Genomic DNA, 23,679 nt, shown 5'->3' with positions numbered 1-23,679 from the left:
TTTAAGAGCTAATATAAAACATAGAATTCTAAAATTATTAGTTTGTCTGGAGACCATAGTTATATTGCTGTCTCTTTCCTGACCTACTACGATGCAAATGTGATCTGTGCTGCTCACTGCCTCAGCATGGTGTTCTGTCAAGTGTGTGGGACCAACCAACTATGAATTGAGATAAAAATAAATCTTTCTTCACTCAAGTTATGTCTGTCAGGCTTTCAGTCTCATTTACAGAAAACTTACAAACAATTATCCCTTTCCATTTTGAAGATAGTCTTCTATGACCAAGAAGAAGGTCTTCACCAGATACCCATACTGCTAAGAACGTGATATTAAACTTCTGAACTTTCAGAACTATTTGAAATAAAAGTGTGTTGTTTAATTTACCCTGTCTGTGATATATATATATATATATATATATATATATATATATATCACATATGTGATATGTCTGTGATATATATTATAAAAAACAAAGAGAGAGCAAAAGATTCCCATTTTGGGTAAGATGTGCAGGAACACCAATCACTTTGTACTACAGATCAGAGAATGCGCTGAGTCAGCCACTCTCAAGAATGGTCCTTAACCTGTGAATGAAATCACGCCCAGTGAACCAGGAGTTCTGCTTCCCGAAATACTTGGAATTATCAATAATAGGAAAAGGAGGAGTATGATTAGGACATTTCTTGCAATGCCTAACAGAAACAAAGGTAAGAAATGGCAGGTTTAAACTATCTGGGGGAAATTACAATGAATTAGATACACAATCAGCAGCGTAGATAGTTCTCTCAGAAAGATTTGCATAAGAACAGAACGGAAAAGACATGGTCTGTAACACAAGAGGTAAGTTTAAAGAATGCTCACATAAAACAAAATGTCACTTTGCAAGAATGATTTCAAACAAACAAAAATTCTCATAAAACAGAATGGTGACCTGAAGGGGAAGGAATATGTACGTGTTTTATGAGGATAAAGGACATGAAATATGTAGCAGGCCATGGGGTCCCATAGCTTACTTGGTTCAAGTACATGTCCCATAAATATGTAGTGACAGCCATTAAAGGCCCTGAATATACTTCTGAGAATAATATGTCACTATTTAAGTCAACATTTGTCCCTGGGGCAATTACATGCCTAGAAATGCACACATGCTAGAAACTCAAAGTGACCTTCGAAAATCTACTTGAAACCCAGTTTCTGTTACACATGTATGTCCAAATTTTGTTCATTACTTTTATTTTTAAATAATAAAAGATAATAAAGTCAGATACAGCAAAAAGCTAACACAGCATTGGGCAAAACAACCAAACAGAAGAAAAACAACCCAAGAGAAGGCACAAGAATCGGAGACACACTCATTCACGCGCTTGGGAATCTCATGAATTCATGCTATAGATGCAGGGGACCTGCTGCAGACTCATGACGGCCCTGGGTAGGATATGAAGCACATCTGCTGCAAGTTCATATGTTGCTTATTTATTTTCAGACCTAGTGCAATCATATGTAGCTCAGTAAAGGTAGCATTTATCAGTCATTATGTATTCAAACAATGACAGCAATGTTGAATGTTGACTAAGTAAAAGAGGTTCAAGATTCTCAATGAGTGATAATATTTTTATCTCTGAAAGAATTTATTTTTTCAAGTTTTATATATATATATATATATATATATATATATATATATATACATATATATATACACATTTTTTTCTTCTTCTGTGTAGCCTTGGTTCAGGCTGGCCTTGAACTCACAGAGATCTACTCCCTTTGCCTCGAGAGTGATGGGATTAAAGTTGTGCACCACCACCACTGAGTTATGTATCAGAAAGTCACTAGAGGTAAAATTAATTGGGTTTTACACACACGCACACATACACACACACACACACACACACACACACACACATCTCATTCTGGGATTTCTCAAGAATATATTACAAATGTATACTCTGGATGCAAAGGCATAGGGGGGTAACATACCTCAATCTGTAAACATAAAATGTATGTTGGGACATGAAAATGCAAGATAGAAAATCTGTAAAGCTTAATGATAATTGAGAATATGCATTAGATTAGAAACATGATCTACAACATCACCGCAAGCATGCTGTAGTTGTGCATATTGCACGTAGGAATGTGGTCACATGGAAAACATGACAATGGATTTGAAAATGGAAATATTTTAAGAAAAAAAGTCTTGATTAAAATATGAAGTATAGGGGCTGGAGCGATGGCTCAGTGGTTAAGAGCATTGACTGCTCTTCCAGAGGTCATGAGTTCAATCCCCAGCAACCACATGGTGGCTCACAACCATCTATAATGAGATCTGGTGCCCTCTTCTGGTATATTGGTGTACATGCAGATAAAACGCCACACTCAGATTTAAAATAAATCAATCTTAAGATATGAAGAATAGTCTTACATATTCAGCTGAAGCCCTGGATCCCTCCATAAGTGCTCCCAGGCTGGTGGTTAGGACCCTGGGAGCTGTGGTTGGTTGGTATTGTTGCTCTCCTCATGGTGCCACAAACCCTTTCAGCTCCTTCAGTCCTCACTCTAACTCCTCCATTGAGAACCTCATGATCAGTTCAATGGCTAGTTGTGAGCATCTGCCTCTGAATATGTCAGACTCTTGAAGGCCTCTGAGGAGACATCCATATCAGGCCCTTATCGGCATGTACTTCCTGACTTCCACATCAGCATCTACCTTTGGTGACTGCATATGGGGTGGATACTCAGGTGGAAAGGTCTTCAAATGGCCCCTCCTTCAGTTTCTGTCCCTCACTTTGTCTCCATGTTTGCTCCCTTGAGTATTTTGCTGCTCCTTCTAAGAAGAACTGAATCACCCCCACTTGGCCTTCCTTCTTTATGGGCTTCATGTGGCCTGTGAGTTGCATCTTGGGCATTTCAAGGTTCTGGGCTAATATCCAATAATCAGTGAGTGAATACCATGTGTGTTCTTTTGTGATTGGCTTACTTCACTCAGGATGATAATTTCTAGTTCCATCCATTTACCTAGGAACCTCTCGAATTCATTGTGTAAGAGTAGAGGGCCCTGCTGGGCACAGGTGGAAGATGAGATCCTTGACCTCATGAAGGCTGGACGCCCCAGGGGGTGGGAATTTTGAGGGTGGGGAAGTGGGAGTGGGGGGGTAGGTGGGGGTTACATCCATAGAGAAGAAGGAGGAGGGGTAAGGGGATGGGGGGTTCCCGGGTGGGTGGGGGATGTGGTAAGGGGATAACATATGAAATGTAAATAAAATATCCAATAAAAAAAAGAAAGAAATTGCCCTTCAAAGCAGAAAGAAAAAAAAAAGATATGAAGAATAGTCATTATTTATTCCCTTTAAGTGACTCAACCTTCTGTGATTACTTTAGACAGATTAAGCTGAGAAGTTCTTGAGTGAGGATTCATGGACATTGAGAACATAACTGTATAAAACCAAGAAGACATTTCCCTTTTGGAAGGTGTCCTGGACTTTTTAGGTTTAACAAATTTCTTAACACTAACTATAAATATCAGGAAGTAAATCTGGGCTTCTCCCCTTAACGAACACATTCCAAAGTAAAACTTCTATCTTTGTTGTCTGCTTATAGCTATTTTTAAAACTGTGAAAGATGGTTTTATAAGAAACATGTTGTAACCAACAATGAGTTCTAATGCACCTGGACTTTTCTACTAGGGAAAGCTCTTAGAGAAATTAGAGAAACAGCAGGATAGATCCTATATCATACATCTTTTCATCGTTTAAGGAGAGATTCCAGTCAGAGCCCCAACTTATTAGACAGGCACATTCTCTCACCCCAACTCTATCTATACATCTCATGAAATAGACGATAAACTGGTCTGAGGTGGGGGCTAGAAAGGTACACGTGGATGCTGATGTTGGTGGTATGAAAATTATGTTTTTGGAAATAAAATTAGTGAGCCACAAAATTCTAGCAGTTATTTTCTGATAAGATAAATTTTATCAGTCTTACCAAATTTTCATTCATCTCCTGGAAGTCTTTCAATTGACTTGAGCTCTTTCGTCCTGAATTGCTATTGTCTTGAATATCCGAAATTGTCAAGGTCCCTTGGTAATATTCCATTTTCTGGCCTGTGATGATAATGAAAAGTAGAACATGCATAAGCAACGCAAAGACTCCTGGATCCAAGATCTAACTACAATGAACCAGAAATGAAGCTGTAAATTTATCACCAAACCTCTTTCTAGTTGAACTTAAGAAAAAAAACATAGTAGTGTACAAGCATAGTTTTATGTTAATATTAGTAGATGATATTTGTTGAATCTTTACTATGTACAGAACCTCGCATGTATGGTTTCATCATAATTCCAGGTTCTTGAGGTTGGCATGACCTCCATTTTATAAAGGAGAGAAGTAAGTAGTAGTAACTACTGTAGTGTAGACACAACAACATCAACTACCTTGATGCTTGCTATACAACCAACAAGAGGTCTTTTAAGAAGTTTCTATTTTACAGTGAGGCTCCCGAGTTTGGGTGTTCATTGCTATATTTTCTTGTGTGTGCTGAGGTATAAACCATGCAGGAGTAGAGGTAAGTGAGTAATCTCGCATACTTTTACTTGTGGAGAAAGACCAAAATACAACGAAGGAAATCACCAAGAGAAAGGCTGTCAGAGATCGCAAATGAAAATAGTTTGTAACGGTGGTGTCAATCAGCTGTCTGGCGATCAGCGATGGAAAGAAAAGAGATCAGAGCCTGTTGTGAAGAGTTGAAGATGCTTTTGTATAATTAGTATGGATCTTTTGTCATCGGTATAAACTGCTACTGGGGTTTCAGTATGAGTCTCAGAATATGGTACAAAGTCGTTTCTCAGGTGTTTCCCCGTCTTTATAGACGACCTCTTCAAAGATGACAGCATATAAAACCATACAAGTGATTACCTCGAGCTTCTCATTTTTGTAGCACACATACATCATGTGAGTGTTCCATTGTAGAGATTTGTCAAAAAGTGTAAATGGTTTGTACTTAGCAAAGAATGATAAAATACAGACAGAGCATTATTTGTGTTAATATAAATATATTAGACAGTAAAAACAAAATCTTTAAATACTGTTTGAGGAGAACAACTTTTTCTAAGAGTAAGAGACAATATTACATCATAATTTATATGTGATTTTAAAATTCATTCTTTAGATATGTGTTTCTGCCAGGGGAGTTGCCCTTGAAATTCTACTGGGCAGAGAACAATGGCAAATTAAAGAACCAATTTTGATAGCGACTTGGTTATAGTTTTTCATCTTGATGTGCAGCTAATGGTTAGACTTGCTTAGTCTGACTGCTATCACCCAAACGACAATGAGTGGTTTTAATATTATATATAGATTCTAAAAGACACGGCACCTCGGCAAGTGAGAAGCTTTTGTACCTTGCTGAACACTGTACTAATGGTATCATTAAGCACCCAGAAAAACATTTGTATTTAAGAGTGTTACAATAATTATTTGTGATGAGATGACGGAATAAACTCGGAAATATTCTAAGCGGGGACAGTCCCAGGTAAAAGCATGAATTTCATTTGCAGATATGCAAATTACACCGTACTACATGATTTGCGCATCACTTTCGTGAGAGTCTCAACTGTCCCTTACCGAAGACAAGGAGGTGAGCCAGAAGTCCAATGGTCACTACCACCATCATCAGGGAGAGCGCGGTGAGAAGGGCCATCATCCATGGCTTCAGATCTCTGTTGTGAATGTCATAGCCTGCCACTCTGCATAAAGGAACACCATGGTTACTCTCTCATGGGAGTAGTTGCAGGTTTTCTAGTTGTGTTTGGATAAATCCACATTGCCATTTGCTTCCTTTAATACCAAGAGGACATTATTTTGATTTTGGTTAAAGTCATTTTGGTCCTGCGTGAAGATATTGAAAAGACTATACCTGGGAATTGTGTTCTTGCCCCTGATTTCTGCTTATTATGACATTTGGTGGCAGCCCTGTAATGCCAAGTACAACTGCTGTCAGCAGAGCCTTGCAGGTTATATGTAGGAATACTCATGAATATACGTATACACATGGATCCTTACATGCAATAACATACAGTTTATGTGTGCATCTATTCAGTCGCATGCAATAACCATAAATGAAAGAAGAGGCCATGGATTTGATGAATTGGAGAAGGATATATAGAAGACATATGAGGGAGAAAATGAAAGGGAGTAATGCAATGATACAAATTTTAAAAGAATGTGTTTATCCAATAAACCTGAAAGGAATGAATCCTGTGCGTAGAGAATATAGACTGTGTGGACAATGGTTCATTAAAAACAAGACAAAACAACAACAACATAAGATCCAAGAACCCAAAAACAAGAGTTGGCTGAAGAAGTGCTGTATGTTCTCTGACTGATGTAATCTAACACACTCAATTACAACGCCAAACTGATGCTCTACACAAATGGTAGAGTGCTCTACACTTGGCTTTCTAAATGGCTTGATGTTTAAATTCAGAATAAAGGAAATCTTAGGGATGCTTTAATATAATTTAGCTACACTCTGAAAGGAGACATCTATTCAGAAATATAAAGTGATTTCCCTCACATAATAGAAGTTGGAGGTTTTTCAAACTTAAGGGCTTCTGACTTCTAGGACACAAATTGAACTATCTTTCAATTAGTTCCACTTGAATTATTAAATGTGCTTGCAATTTATTTGTGCATCTATTCAGTCATACATGTAGCATATTTGTTCATTTGTGAGGGGTTTTCCCAGTGACTGGCCAGGAGAAAGGGGATGAGGGTCAGCTTGAAGAAAGTATTCTGTCTTAGTTGGGTACTCACTCTCCTTCTTTGAATCGTATTAGTGTGTCAAGACAAAAGATGGTCAAAGGGAAAGAAACATTTAACTTGAGAACATGTACAAGCTTTCAAATCTATTCATCTTCTCATAAAACAGTTCTTCTGAATAGAGCAGAGGAAGACAACTGTGGAAAAGTCACACACCTGAGACTCTTGTATTTACAGATGGCAACACAGGCTCACAAATGAAAACAGACTGGTTCGGCTTCACTGTATGCTGCTAAAGCGCCATATGGGTTGTGTCTTCAAATCCCACAGAGAGGCTGTAAGCATCTGGGGAAACTGGACATTGACAACCCAGAGTTTAAAGTGTTGCATTTTGGTGGGAGGATGGAGACAGCAGTGTGGCCAAGGGTGATTGCTACACTTGCAGAGGAACAAAGTTCAGCACCCAGCAGCCATGTGGGGCAGCTCACAACTGCCTGTAACTCCAGCTCCACAGAGATCCAGTATCTCTGTCCTCCTCATATTCAACCACCCACACACAGACACCTAAAACAAAATATATATGTTTTAGAGAAGCTTTGGGGACTACAGTCCCCATACAGCTTTGAGTAACACAAGCTACAAAGCCCTAAATTAAAGCTACTGTTACTTAATCCTACATGAATAAACACTTTACTTAAAACCAACTTTTCTTTGTTTCTTTTTCAATCAATTTTTTTCTCATACATCACATTCTGGCCACAGTTTCCCCTCCCTCCTCTTCTCCCAGTCCTTCCCCAAACACACATCTCCTCACTTCCTATCTACTTCTCTGTTTCCCTTCAGAAAAGGGCTGGCATCCCAGGGATGTCAAACAAACATGGCATATCAAGTTGCAATAATATTGGGAGTCTCCTAATATATTATACACTAATATATATAATACTATATGTAATATATATTACTACACATAATATATATTACATATATACTATATATAATGCTATATATAGTATATATTGTTCATATATATTTTATCATATTCCAATATATATAATACTAAGGCTGGATGAGACCTGCTTTTATGGATATAATCATGTAATGCAGAAAGGCAAAAAACCCACCCCATTACCTTCCCATTCTGCACAGACTGGGTTACTCATCTGCTTAAGATCACTTAGATTAGAAAAACAAACAAACAAACAAACAAACAAAACCCAAATCAACAAAAACCAACTTAGTACAGCTGCTTGTAATCTAGCCTTTTCGTAAATTAAAACACCATTTTGTTAGACATTGTTTCCCTCACCAGCTTTGCATGCGCTGGCAAAGAAAACACAGATGCATTCATCTTCTGTCTCTGAGTAACTAATTACTACAGAATTTGCAGTTCAAAGCATTTCCCAGTGCTGTATGTGGCACAGCTGACTTCTTTGCACTAATTTAATACATATATGTATATATGTATATTGAATACTATGATATGTTTGGAGTTGTTCATTTTTATTCTTATTTTTGAAATTTCCTATCCTCCCTCCAAACCCTCCTATATACCATTCCCTGCTTTCCTTTAAATTTATTTTTTAACTAATTATTATTGCAAGCATGTATGTGCAGGTATATAGATATATTCCTAAACATAAGAACTACAGTCTGTATAATGTTATATGTATGTTTTCAGGGCTGACCACCTAGTGCCCATAGTCTCATGACTGAGATTGAAAGTCTGGTTGGGGCTGCTTTCATATTCTGTGGTTTGTGACCCACTTTCAAGTTCACTAGAATATTAGAGCTTACTTTCTTGAGGCTGAACTGAGATCAAACTAAAGTCTAGTCTTTTCTTACTGTATCATTTGATTAGACTTCCAAGAATAACAATCCATTTTTAAAAATGAATTATCTGGGGACTTCATTATATCTGGAAAACCTCCTCCTAGCAACTAGATAGACATTTGATTCAGTAAGGAGCACCGTGTAGAAGAGAGGGTAGGGATGTTGGGGGTTATCTTGGGATTTGACCTCGCTACAACTAAAAATATGACTTTAGTGAAAAGGAATACATGCATCCAGAGAAAGCAAGTGAGCACTAAACCTTAAGACTGATAGTATAATACCATTCTGCAGAAGGCAATTCTATGATGGGCTTGGAATAAAGTGAAAAGCAGGGGATGTTTTATTCCAGCAATGTTTTTAAACACACAAAGTGAACTCTCAAAAAATAAAACAAGAGCTAAAGCTAAGCTCCAGTCACGCCATAATTGGCACTTTGCATTCTTTTGGGGAACAAGCTAATACAAATGATTCTTATTCTGAAGTACACAGCCTGTAATCTCCATGAAACCCAGTTTGTCACAGCCATTACCTTCACTAGCCAGTTTTTAGAAGGGTGTGTTTGTGGCTTGTTTTTTCTTTTTAAGAAGCTGTCAAAGAAAAATGGTATTAACTCAACAATCTGACTTTGCATCTAACTCTTGCAGGTTGAAAAACACACAGCGAGTTAGAGGATACAGTTCCTTAGTATCTTCATATGTGTGTCAGAGATGACTTAAGCAAAACCAAAACAAAACAAAACAAACCATGCCGAGCCTCCGGTTCCATTGGGATCTTCTTTTCCCTAGGAAGACCTTCCTGGACAGGCAGCCTGCAGCCTGTCTCGTTGTCCCACCTTCAACTTTATGTCCTTTTTCATTTTGTCTATAGGCTGTAGAGTTTTCACTCTTTTGGGTTATTTTTCTGCTCTCCCTAAAATGATACATGTCATCGGTGTAAGAATGTGTTTTATGGTTACCTTTGCTATGATGAAACATCATGACCAAAAGGAAGTTGGGGAAGTAAGGGTTTATTGGGCTTATACTTTCATAGCATAGTCTACCACTGAAGGAAGCCAGGACAGGAACTCAAACCAGGCAGAATCTGGAAGCAAGAGCTGATCCAGAAGCCATGGAGGGATGCTGGTTCCTGGCTTGCTCCTCACAGCTTGCTCAGCCTGCTTCCTTGTAGAATGTCCTTACAGATAACCAGCCCAGAAGCAGCAACACCCAAGTGGGCTGGGACTTCCCCTTCAATCCCTAATTTAAAACATGCCCCTCAAACAGCCTGATCTTATGAGGTCGTCTTCTCAATTGAGGCTTCCTCCTCTCAGATTACTCCAGCTTGTGTCAAGTTGACATGAAACTACACAGAACAATTGATTCCTTGTCAAGTTGACACAAAGACATCACCCTTAAGCCAAAGACTTCCCTTTCTTGTTCATTCCCAAGATCACAGATTAATAAAGGCCTTACAACATGATACATTTTACAAACTTTAAAAGCCCCATAGCCTTACAAATTCAAAGACTTTAACAGCTGTATCTAAGAAAAAAATTCAGTCCTCACGGCTGGCTCTGTTTTTGACATTTGGAAGCTCTTTGCAATGCAAAAGGTATAGTTTCGGACAGGCTGAGTTGGAGTGCGTGTGCAATAATAATCTGTCTCAAAAGCACCATCGTCTATGATTTGCAGGGTAGACCAATTGGGAAGAGGTTTTTATGTAACTTTAGACAGTTCACAGAAAGAAACATATGGTTTCTTTATACATAGATGCTTGTTTAGAGTGGCAGGGAGTAAAGGTCTGACATTATATATATTGGCTACTACTGATAATTTAGACATTTTTTTTTAGAACAATATCCACAAACCAATTATTTCCTGAAACTTCTGCAGCACACACAGCTTGCCTTCTAAGCTTGGAAAGGTTCCACCTCATTACTGCTGCTGTTCCTCATGGTCATCCCATGGTAATGGCATCTACAAAATACCAGGGTCTTCGCTGCAACTAGGCTGCGCTTTCACCAATGGCTTTTCCTAGGCTCTCTTTATGGTACCAAGCCTCAACATGTCTGTATGACCCCTTCAATTCTGGTTCTTCAACTTCTACAAAGGTTATACATTCACATGATTTCTTAACTTCTTGCCAAGCTTCAGCAGATTTCCATGACTCCATTAGACCTTCAAAATCAACCCCATCTCGGTGACTCTTAACACTACCGAGTTTGGCTTTAAACTTCAGGTACAACCTCAGCCACCTCTGGAACACAGATTCTATGTGCTGACTCTTGAGAAATACTTCCCAGATTTTACCTCAATATTGCTACTCTCTTCCTAATGAGCTGATTCTTCAGCCTCACCTGACTAGCATCTATTGTACCAGCAAAGCAAAAGTTTTACTTTAGTGGTTCTGGTCTATTGTTAATCACAGCTAACTCTTCAGCTCTAGATGACCAGAAAGAAGCACAGATTCTTCACACAAAAGGGCCAGTAGAGACTTTGCTTCCTTCTGAAACTTCACAGGCCAGGCCTCCATTGTCTGCGCTGCCTGCAACAATTGTATTCACCAAGCTCCTACAGAATAGCCCACTGAGCTCTCAACACTCACGACTTTTCTAGTCAAAAGTTCCAAATTCCTTTAACAATTCTCCAGTAAATAGCATTGTCAGGTCTGTTACAGCAATACCCTACTACACCTAGTACTAATTTCTGTACTGTTAAGGTTACTATTGCTGTGATGAAACACAATGACCAAAAGCCACCTGGGGAGGAAAGGGTTTATTTGGATTATACTTCTGCATCGTAGTCCATCATCAAAGGAAGTCAGGACAGGCACTCAAGCAGCACAGGAATCTGGAAGCAGGAGTTGATGCAGAGACCATGAAGGAATGCTGATTACTGGTTTGCTCATCAATCACTGATAAATAAAACATCCTATAGTATTGCCTATAGCCTGGGAGACATTTTCTCAATTCACGTTCCTTCCTCTCTCATGACTCTAGCTTGTCTTAGTTGACATCAAACCAGCCAGCACCAAGTATATACATGTGATTGCCATATACTTGCCCATTTACACATTGGTAATGTCTCTATAAATATTTATACAAACATTATCTGAACTTCAGTAAACACTATCTGATGCTTACTGATTGTTGCCCAGCTTCTCATGCTGTAAGTCTTACTAATTTAAGTAAATAAGGGTGACACATTTATTCTAAGGACTGGAGAGAGGATTCAGTGGTGTAGGATGCTTACTGTGTATACAATGGAGCCAGGTTCAGTTCTGACACCCACATGGTGGTTCAGTCTGTCATGCTAATACGAGGGAACTGAACTCTCTCGCCTGACTTCCATGGGCGTCACTCTCCAATTCTTTGCCTGGAAACCTTCAATGGAAAAAAAATCCTACAGAACCTAAATATTTTCCTTGGAGCATTTGCTACAAGAAGTCCTCGGCCACTTGCTACATGAAAAGGACAAGGAACATTTTGTGATGACTTTGACTTATAACTGTCAACTGGTCAACCCTTACATCCTTTTAAGAATCACCACTTAATATAGAAATTATAAAAAGATGAGCTATTATTTGGAAAGTGTACTTCATTGGGTTAACTGATTACTTTGTATGACCTATAGACATCCTTTAACTACAATTACTTGTAGTAGATTTGTGAGTATTTTACCCCGAGAAACAATTTGCTCAGTTCTTATATCTTAGGTATGCATTAGGACCTGATCGTTTAGAAACATATATTCTTGATTCTAATTGATGATGCAGAGTTATGTCTATGTATGGAATATGCTGTGATATTTCAGGATATGTATGCAATAAATAGAGAACAAATCAAGGTTACTGCTTATCTATACTCAAGCAGGTTTTACTTTTCTGCTAGAAATATTCAGAGTCTTCCCTACTAGCTATTTTTGAAACGGTCACTAATTATTGCCCTTAATTATTTTACTAGCTATAGACTATTAGGAGCTATTACTTCTTCTCATTTGTGTAATAGTACCCACTAGGTGTTCTCCAAAGAGCCTGCCTTTAACTTCTATAACTCGGAATATTTTTTTTCTTGAAGAGAAAATTGTTCTTTAAGAGATTGGTTTTAACTTTTCAAGGAAATCTTCCCATTGCACAAATGGATGATTTGTGGAATTTAAGCCAGATGGAAGCAGAGGGGCTCCTAAACTGAAGTAAAGACTGTTTTATTGGTCAAAAGCTTTATCAGTCTTTGCTGGGCTTATGTCTTGAATCAGAGTTTGATTTTCCACATTCCCCTTTCCTGTTGGCCTTATATGTGTATGTACTTTCCTAAAGTGACGATCCCCTTCTGCCTCAACTTCAGAGAGCCTTTTATGAACATGAGGGTAGCGATTTGGAGAGATGGGAGGCTAAGAGGAGGCAGACAAGGGAAATGCAATGATCATACTGTTCTATCCTACCAAATACCTTATGATTTTAATTCATGGTGGGGGGGAGTGCATGCTCATTCATGTGCACAAAAGCCAGAGGAGAAAGTTGGACGCCCTCTACTACTACCTGCTTTACAAATTTTAGTCTAAATATTTCATTGAACCTTAAGCTATATAGGCAGCAAGCCCCAGGCATCCTCCTGTCTCCACTGCACCTTCCCAGGCTCGGAAACAGGAGGGCATGGCTATACCTAGCTTATTCCATGAGTTCTGGGGAGTTTTACTTAGATTCTCATACTTGTGAAGCAAGTGTTCTTATGTACCCACGGCCCATGATTTAATTCTTGATGCTTATTTGGACACATATCTTCTCTAAAAGAGCAAGATCATGAAGTCAGTGAATAAGTGACGCATAGCACTGACACATTTCTTAAGCACGTTCCCAAGTAGTAAGAAGAGGGGAGGTTTCTCAGATCAAATATATTTGGTAAAGAATATAAACATGATTTAGGTAATATTGAATGAAATCTTCCTTTCTGAGCTTTTGGTGATTTCAAATAAAGAGTCAAACAGGAAGCAGGTCCCACCCAGTTTTCTATATGTCCTGGTCACTAGCAGACTCACAGTGTGTCACATCACCATTTCAGTCTTAGACACTGGTAGCTAACGACTTCATGGAATGGAAAGTTCCCGTATCTACTTTTCACCTGCATCTCTTCCTGTTTCTTGAATCCTCCTGTTTCTCAGAAGGAGGCATACGATGTGCCTGTGGGGGTGTTCTTACCAATGTGAGGCTCCATGCCGAGGATTTGTCAGGAGAGCTGATAACGGAAGAAACCAAGGGACCTACCTGCTTGTGTTTCTTTCTCATCCATCTCCCAGAGCTGATGTCAGTGACGGCAAGGCAAAAAGGAGAAAACTATGTAACATATCATTGTGAGTTGAGAACAATGAACGTTTTCTGTGGGAAAGCACAATGAAGTTCAGGCTATGCTGAATTCAGGGAACCTAAAAAGGACCTCGGGTCTGCAGAAGAGATCTCAGCTCCTCATCAATTCACCCTGAACCTGGCCATGCAAACTGGAAACCAAAACCAGGTTTATGGGAGCTTAACTGTGAGACGCTTGATGCTGTCAGAGGAGAACGTGAGGGGCAGGCTACGGAAAACGCTTGGCCGCCATTGATCCTCTCCATGCCCTTGGAGGGGGGAGTCCCTGACATACCTCTGCTTACTTCTCATCACGTCTGGCTTTGGGGGTGGGACTTACTATGAGTTATCCAAAGCGCAGTGGAAGAATGCGTCCTCTGATGGCTCCTGACCTTACAATTGGTGAAATTACTTTCCGGCCCTGCCTTTTAGATCTCTGTCTTTTTCAGCAAAATCGTATTTTTCTAGCTTGACTCTGAAACAACTTAAATTTAATGTAGAGAAAGCAGCAAAACATGACTTCCGATTGTCCTACCTTTAGCTTCAAAGTCCTTATTAAATATTGTTGAGCTCAGCGTTTCAATCAGTGATAAAACCAGAACCACACGCACTCTAAATTAACGCAGAACGATTGAACAGACATCTGACTGGCAACGGTACACATCAGCTTTTAAAATTAGTCTGAGTGTGTTTCCTAGCCTCAGCACTCTACAGTGGGAGGCAAGATGTTTGGCCTGTCTGTATCAAAACTCCGACACATTGAGGTTGGAGAGATGGGTCAGTGGTTAAGACCACTGACTCTTCTCCCTAGAGGTACTGAGTTCAATTCCAAGCAACCACATGGTGGCTCACAACCATCTGTAATGGTATCTTGTACACAAAATAAATAAATCTTTAAAAAAAAAGCCCCACATTTTTAAATGGAAATAAATATTATACTGATTTATAAACTAGATGCATTAATCCAGGTAAAGAGACTAGCACACAGTCAGTGTCTTAGTTACGGTTTTATTGTTATGAAGAGGCAGCAGAAACAAGGCAACTCTTACAAAGGGAAAACATTTACCAGGGGCTGGCTGACAGTTTCAGAGGTTCAGTCCACTATCATCATGGTGGGACACATGGCAGTATAGAGGCAGACATGCTGCTGGAGAAGGAGCTGAGAGTTCTATGTCTTAATTACCAGAGAATGGAAGGAGATTGCCACACTAGATCTAACTTGACTATATGAGACCCCAAAGCCCACCTCCACAGTGACACACTGCCTCCAGCAAAGCCATACTTATTCCAACAAAGCCACACCCCCTAAAAGCGTCACTCCATGTGAGCCGACCTTTCAAACACATGAGTCTCTGAGGATGTTCCTACTATAACCACCGCAGTAAGTACCGTACAGATGTGAGTGCTGTGAGTCAATTTGTTGTTATTGTAATTATACACAATAGAAATCAGCCATTCTGAGAAAAAAAAAGAGCATTAAATTATGAGGATATTGGAAGGAATTTTGGTACCAGAAACACTCTGGAATTTTAATCACCTTAGAGTTGCCCCCAAAGAAGGGGGGTTTACAGAAATTGAACATCAGAAACTACCCAGAATATTTTTAGTGCAAATTAATCAATGATAAAAATGTATTCTACTGTGGTACAAGTGACACAATAAAATCAAGATATTATTTAATATGTGTGCTATTAATAGGAGAATAAAGGATTAAACATACAGGCTTAAACAAAGCTTACACAACATTCTAAGTTCCCCCAAAAGATAAGCAACACTTAATGTTCCTATGTGTTAATGTGTGTGCATGTGCACACTTACTCTTGACATATTTTTTACTTTCCTCTATTAAAGTACGTAATGGATGTGTTAGATTGAAGATTAAGAATCAGGCTTGAATGGTTATTCATGTACTAAGAATGAACTCTTTCTATGCAAATATCTGTGTCGTAGCACCGTACAATACAATATATTCTAAAAAGCTACTTCTAAGAAGTTAACCAGCCACAACAATATATTCTATTCTTTTGTTTGTTTTTAAAATTTATCTGGCAATGTTCGTTGTGTTTCTGTCTACTTATCCACTTGAATATGTTTTTTACAACCTTTCTTGAGACTTAGTAAAGTGTTTTAAACATCATGGTGAGTTTGGGGAAGTAAGGATGGATACATCATGAACTTTAAACCCATGCAATGCATATTACAACTCTTTCTTCAACTGTTGACACAGAGTCTCACTGTGTTGTCCAGGCTGAACTTGAACATACACATTCCTCCTGCCTCTCTCTTCTAGGTGCTGACATTATAGGCATATGCTGCTATACTCAGCTTCAGGGTACAACCTTTGAGAGCTGTGAGATTCAAACTAATTCAGAACTGCAAACTGTTTTTTTGTAAATGTTTAAAATAGTACAAATATAACAAAGCTTCATTTTGTTGGAAAATATGAAAATTAAGCACTTAAAAACATTCTAAAATTCTCCATCTGCATGGAACAACACTCTATAAGCATTTTTATATGGAGATAGTAACTTGGCTTTTAGGGTAAGAAATGTTTGTGTGGTGCGGTGTAGTGTGATGCGGTGGTGTGGTGTGGTGTGGTGTGGTGTGTGTTTTGAAGTTTTCACAATCTGGTCTGCATCAGTTTCCTGCCCTCTGTTAAGTGGAGATAATAAACCTGAGTGTGAAAGCTTTGGATGAGCAAATGAAGGGCTCTAGCATATACTGAGTCCTATTCTGGACAGAGAGTTCTCATACGAGTCAGTGGTTCTCAACCTGTGGGCTGTGACCCCTTTAAGGGTCAAACAACCCTCTCACAGAGGTCATATATCAGATAGCCTGCATACCAGATATTTACGTTATGATTTGTAATAGTAAACTTATAGTTACAAAGTAGCAAAGAAAATAATTTTATGGTTGGGGGTCACCACAACGTGAGGAACTAACTGTACTAAAGGGTCACAGCATCAGGAAGGTTGAGAACCACTGATGCAGATGATTTCAAGTGTTTGCTGCCACAGCTTGATGAGACCAGCCTTCGTGCTAGAGTTTCACTAATAAAGCCAGCTAAAGGAAGGAAAGGCCTTGTTCACGTAGATTCCAGCTGGCTGGTTGCAGTCAGACCATCTTGATACTAAATGTGGAAGCCCAAGATAAAAAAGTATTCAAGATCTGCTGATTGGATGGTAACATTAGTGGGTCCATTTCTGGCCACTGGCCAAGATTTTCAGACATATGAATGGATGTATCAGGTTTACAACATGATATTGAATAGCTGTGATCTAGGGTCATGTTTTCTTCTCATGAAAATAGGGTGATCACAGAGGTTTGCTTCCATCAGGATTGTAATGAATAAATAATCTAATAAACACAGTGATTCAAACTGATGTGTATTTAAGAAATAGGCAATAAATAATAGTTCTTATTATAAAGACAAATAAATTAATGTGTAATAATCCGATAATAAAATTCTACAATCTTGAGTGTAAGATATATATATATATATATATATATATATATATATATGTCTTACATTAGAAATATTACTCTATATGTTCTAGATTATCAGGAAATGAAGGCACAACTAAGCAATGATTTTCAGGTCACCTCTTAAATCTCAATGACACAAATATTGATTTTAATCCACTGACTATAGATGGATACGTGGAGAGGATGAAATCATAAATGCTTCATAAAAATTAAGAATTAGAAAACATAAAATATTATTAAAAATTATTAAAGAGGGGAAAAGAAGGAGATTCTTTTAGTTAATCTTGGACTTTGCCTTCACATCCAGGCGCTACCTTTTCTTTCTATTAGCTTCTAATGTCGAGCTGGTTACTTTTCCCACTTATAAAACCGAGTTGCTAAGTCACACACTAGTAAGGATTAGATGAGTTAACAGAGGCATGTAATGAGATGTAGAAGGCATGTAATGAGTGCACACACAACTTTTCTGGAAAAAATAGAAAATATAATATTTGATTGATAATTTACGAGTTAGTAATTTTAACTCTGAAGATGGTTTTAGGATGTGTCGGAGACTAGACTTAACAAATTAGCAAGTTAACTGAAACAATTACCCAAAAATTAAAATATAAATCACAAATATTTGTAATGGACTTATCCAGAGAGACCTTTCCCTCTAAAGGTAACAGGCCAGAGATGAATTTAGTTTTTTGCTTTTTATTAAGCTAGAAGAAGAGAGGGTTGTACAGGCTTCTGAGAACTTGATCCCAATTTCAGATGAAGAATTCATTTGGCATTATATCTTATCTTTCATAAATTACAGAAATGAGATTTTAGTGTGAATGAAATCCCTTAATAAAGATTTTCAAAGGGTGGGGGCATGGCTATTTGGGGGAGGGGGATCTAAACGAGAGTTCTACAATTTGCAATTTGTTCCACTAAAGCCAGCCCAAGGACAGTGATGAGATTACAGACCCCATGGAGGAGACATCCAGGTTTATTACAGAACAAACAACAGGCATGTCAATCAAATGTCACATTTCCAGGCCTTCCCATTGTGTTTTGTGTTCATGAAGAAGTAAGAATTAAAACAGTTCACAGAACTGTAGAAAGCAGTTTAGGGTGATTGTAGATTTGGCATAGGCTATCACAGCAATTAATAGGCATCTTCATATCCTTAATCCTTGTGCCTGCCTCTCAGCAGGATTTCTTTCTTCCATTTTGGGTTAGTGTTCCTGAATTTGACTCAAAGCAACGACTGCTACCTAGTGTTTCTTACTATGACTATTCTTTGCTAGTAATGTCTCATTAATGTCTAAAATAGGGACAATTGAACATCAATATTACTCCAATAACTTACTTCCCTTAAACTGTAAAAATTCATAGGTGCATAATGGTTCACTATAAAAGAAAGCTTTTGGTGCCTATACTTACAAGACTTGATAATTTTAATAGAAAAAAAAATGGGAAATAATAAGACTTTGCTTTATAATCTTGCTGTCTATAAGGATTGGGTATGGATCAATGAATTTTTAAAAACAAGTTAAACATTAGCACAAAATGCTCATGTTGTTTGCTTTCTTATTTGTTCACAGGTTTTCTTATTTATTATAACAGGTGAGGTGTTGGCTATGTGTGAAGTACTCCTGACTCTTCAAGGAGTGTCCGAGACCATGGTTGCTATATGATTTTTTTTTTCTAAAGCCCTGATCGAAATATTGCTATTAAGTATAAGCATTCTGAGGGGGCAAGTTTTCCAGGGAAGTTCACTGACTTAGCAGGCTGCCTAATATAAAAATCTCACATCTGAATTTCCCAGGATGGTGCCTCCTATCTAGAGAGATGGAAGTTAATAAGGTGAACATGCTAATTCAACAATAAAACTGCATACTATATAGTTTAGTACTACTCCAAGAAATTCCACCATCTGATGGCCCTGGGAGCCTGGAGAAGTCTCCTAACTTCTGTGTCTTCAGATTCGTTTATTAGATTAGGCCTTAGTGATACCCGTGCTACTGAATGCACCAGGCTTATCTAGGCCCTTAAATGAAATAACATATGTAAAAATACTTCTGAAAGATCATAAATATTAACAAAAGTGAAATACTATCACCTCAACTATATATATGTATGTATATATGTATATGTATATTATCAAACCAACTTTTTTTTCTTCTTTAAATGTGGCAAATCATATTTTAAAAAAATATTTTTATTTTCCTTGTGATTTAAAAGGAGTTTTAGCAAGTTAGCACACTATCACCAGTCTTGATCTCCAGCTAACTCAGTTTCTCCTCAGGAAATGTAGGGTTCTCTACAATGGATCAGGTGTCTCTGAAACTCATGACTTCCTAATTTTCCTCACTCCACAAGAACCAAACACATATTAAGGAGGAAAGGCTGAGGGAACAGCCTGTTGGGTTGGAACAATGAGGACTGCTTTCAAACAAACGATCATTTCCCTCTCAGATCTGAATCAAGCAGGGCCAAGTGGTATTGACTTTCCCACTGCAGTCCCAATGACCTACTATTGAACTAGGAAACATGAGATAAATACTGATGCTGACTTGTATACAAAACACTGATTTCTGAACAGAGATTACTTACTCCAGCCCACGGTGAAAACTCCAGAAATCTTTCAAGCTTAAATGTAGTTTGAATTCCTGAAAGATTCCTCACCAGCTATCCTCTGGCGTGGGGAGTCTACCCCTCAGACAGACACAGCAAAGGAACAGGAGCCAAAGAAACCGAGCTGAACTTACCGGTGCAGATACATCACGAATAGGAGGCAGGGATCCTGCAGGTATCACCCACTGAACTTGACTTTCCAATCAGCTCTGTGACATCCCTACCTGTCTTAAAGATCTACTCCTGGAAGAAATACGGAAACAAATGACAAGTAGTTGAAATGAAACAAGTTTGACAAGTCTGAACACAGAAGACGCAGCCCATGGGACAGCCTGGAGTAAGCAGCCAGAGAAAACATACTCGCAACATAAAAGAAATAGTTTGGGCTTTCTCCCTTCTCTTTCTTCTTTTCTTTTTCTTTTTTTGTCCTTATGTCTTTCTCTCTCTCTTTCCTTTTCTCTCTTTCGTATTGACCACTTTTGTTAAAGAACAAGGTGGTTACGGGGGTATACGTGAGAAATGTATCAGGAATGTACAAGTATTAAGAAGATTGTTGGTAGGCATGTGAACAGCTTAGAGACAGTAATAGAAAAGCACTCAGCAAGAAATAATCGTGCAATTCTGGTTGAAAAAATACTTATAATAATCAGTACACTGATAATTGATGTCAAGTGCCTACTGTCATAATACAGGCAAATAAATGCATTTCAAATGAGATTTTAAGAATGACCTAATGTAATAAGCAGTAACGTGTGCATTTGTCATTCATCAGACTGGAAAGAAAATGAGAAGAATGAACAGATTTTTTTTTCATTTAGGCAAACAACACATGCTTGTGTGCTCTTTGGTCACACTGATACCTTAGAAACAAGACTGGAACCTTCATCTCTTTCCCTTTGTACTCTTTGGATAAAAGGTAACTTTTGGCAAATTTAAGTTTCTGTGATTCATCAGCTGCCTTCTAGAGCAGATAGACGAGTTTACAATGGGTCCCATGATTTCATGCACTCACTCTGTTCCCACCACTTAGTCACCCTCTCCCTCCTGGGTGGCAGTTGCACACCCCTCTTTCCTATTTCCCCATGAATCCTTCATTCTTTTTACGCCCCCTCCTTACTAACTCCTCCATCACCGGCGGTGACCACCTTAGCAAATTACTGCAAGTGTGGCAAGTTACCAATGAAGCCAGGTGTGATGATACATGTGTGTAAATGTCACAACAACTTAACTACTTAAAATACAGACTAAAAGATTAAGAATAGAAATGTTTTCAGTATTAAAATTAGTGACAGATTCTTTTACCATTATCAACACATCCCAAATCAAGATGTCAATGAGGCTTTACTCTCTCTAGGGGAGTCTAGGGAAGACTCATTGCTTGCTTTTGTTTTTATTGAGGTATTAATTGTTGAATTAATAGTGATATACATGCAAGACTATTGCTCTACCAGTGAGCTGTATACCAATCCTGCTTTACTCTAAAAAAACACTTAAGACAAGGTCGTGTTAAAGTACCCAGGCTGCTCTTGAGCTTTTGCTGTAGTCAAAACAGGCTACATTTTTCTGCTTTAGATTCCCAGGTTGCTGGAATTGCAGATTTGTACCACCAGGCGTAGCCTCTGCTTGCGTTTTCTAGCACTGATGGGAGCAGGCATCCCTTGGCTTGTGTTTGGTGACTCCAGCCTCTGCCTACATTCACTACTGTCTCCTCTGCCTCTCCTCTTCTTTCTCTTCTTTAGTTTTAAATACTATTGAAAAATATGTATATGTAAAACATAAAACTTATCATATAAACTCCAGCACTCAAAAACTACTATGCTACTATAGCACTGTATAATTATTAATTTAAATTAATTAGTACTAATTAATCAACCAGTCAATTAATTATAAATAGTGTAATCTATTTTCACATTGCTTCATTGAGGTGGAGCCATATGTGTCTCACCATGACTGAATGATTTCATTTAACAGAATTTATTTTTAAGGGTGAATAATAGGAGGTATGTATTCTTTGCTATGGTTCGTCTGCTCATTCTTAGTCTGTAGGCATATGTCTACTGTTTTCTGTTGTAAATGATTCTGTTGTGAACATGAGTATAGAAATTACTCTTTGAGTGCCTGATTTTAATTATTTTGGACATATACCCAGAAATGGAGTCACTAAAGTGTTTGATAATTTGAGGATCCAACCAGTATGCTTTCATGCAAGGATGCTTTAAATCTTGATGTAGTTCAACTTACATATCACTTTGATAAGAAGTCCAAAAAACAAAATCTGCTGCCAAATCAAATGCCATGAAGTTCACCTATGATGTTTTTTCTCAAGATTTGTATCCTTTAACTCCTGCCTTAAGGCCCTTGATCCCATTAAAGTTAATATTTGTATGTGATATAAGTTAAATGGTATAAGCTAAACATTAGTTTGTATGTGGAATCTAGATTTTACAATTAATTCTATTTGTTGAAAACCTTATATCCTTCACTCATTGATGGCTTCTATTCTCATTCATTAGTTTATGCATTTGCATCTTCTAGTACTAAACTTTTTAGACTGAGTCTTTTTATGTAGCATTGGCTATCTTGAAACTAAGTAGAACAGGCTGGGCTCAGACTTGCAGGGATATACCTGCATCTGTCTCTGAAACACTGAGAATAAATGCTTGCGCCACTATGCCTGGCTTGAACTCCTTTAAAATATATATCTTTATTTGTGTGTGTGTCTGTATGTCTGTGTCTGTGTGTCTGTGTGTGTGTGTGTGTGTGTGTGTGTGTGTGTGTGTGTGTAAATGCAGTGCCTGCTGAGGCCAGAAGAGAACATGAGATCCCACAGAACCAAAGTTACAGGAGGCTGTGAGCTGCCGCATGTTTCTGAGATTGTGACTCAGCTTCTCTTCCAGCGCTGTGCAGGTTCTTCCCTGGTGAGCCATCTCTGAGGTTCCAACCCTACACCCTTGATTAGATTTGCATCAGGTTTCAAAATCCAGTAGTAAAAACCCTCAGCTTTCCTTTGTAAAGATGTTTGGGATAGTCAGGATTCCTTGAAATTCTGTATGAATTTTGGTACAAGTTCTATTTCTGCCCCAAAGTCATTGAGATGATTAAAAGTCACTGGCTAGTAATTCCTCTGTCCATTTTTTCCTGAGGAATTGTTTCTGTTAATCTTTGTTTTTCCTGTGAGTGGACCACACTTTCTTATATTTTTCTCACTGAAGAATAGACATAAAATATTATGCTTTGGCAACATTAAAAATCAGGTAACTCCTCCACATTTGTTATTATTGTTTGTTGTTTGTCTTGTATGATCTCTAGGTCTTGTTTTTTTGTTTGTTTATTTGTTTGTATTCTGTTTGTTTTGTTTTTTTTTTGTTTTATCAAAGATTTCTTTAAGTTCACAGAACCTAGCAACAAGACAAAAGAAGAAACAAAGTATTCTCCCAGATCTGTTAAAATTGGCTCTGCATGCATTCAACACCGGCGGCCAATTATAGCTCTTTCTTAGACTTTCTCAGACTCCACTTGATCTCACGTATCCTACTAACTTTCATAATGCTAAGTTTCTCAAAACATCTCTTCTATTTACCTAAGAATCTATACCCTTTCTTTTTACCTATTAATATTAATGTGGATAACACACTTAGAAAGTCTTCTTGGAATGATAAATTACAATCGTTAGCAATTCTTTAACGG

At 38.1% G+C, this 23,679-nt stretch overlaps 1 protein-coding gene across 1 annotated transcript in view; it reads right to left on the bottom strand.

The window, feature by feature from the left end:
- Tmprss11a (transmembrane serine protease 11A) overlaps window positions 1-20,140 on the bottom strand; it is a 48,447-nt gene extending 28,307 nt beyond the window's left edge. The window contains exons 1-3 of the mRNA XM_028786789.1: window positions 20,127-20,140; window positions 5,617-5,738; window positions 3,979-4,097 (exon numbers count right to left, since the gene is read on the bottom strand). Coding sequence (XP_028642622.1) covers window positions 3,979-4,097; window positions 5,617-5,738; window positions 20,127-20,140 — 255 coding nt within the window. The remainder of the gene's footprint in view (window positions 1-3,978; window positions 4,098-5,616; window positions 5,739-20,126) is intronic.
- Window positions 20,141-23,679: the final 3,539 nt, after the last annotated feature.

The sequence above is a fragment of the Grammomys surdaster genome, unplaced genomic scaffold (assembly GCF_004785775.1).
Source record: "Grammomys surdaster isolate TR1022 unplaced genomic scaffold, NIH_TR_1.0 125581, whole genome shotgun sequence".
Taxonomy (NCBI): domain Eukaryota; kingdom Metazoa; phylum Chordata; class Mammalia; order Rodentia; family Muridae; genus Grammomys; species Grammomys surdaster.
This window is presented reverse-complemented; position numbering and strand designations above follow the sequence as displayed.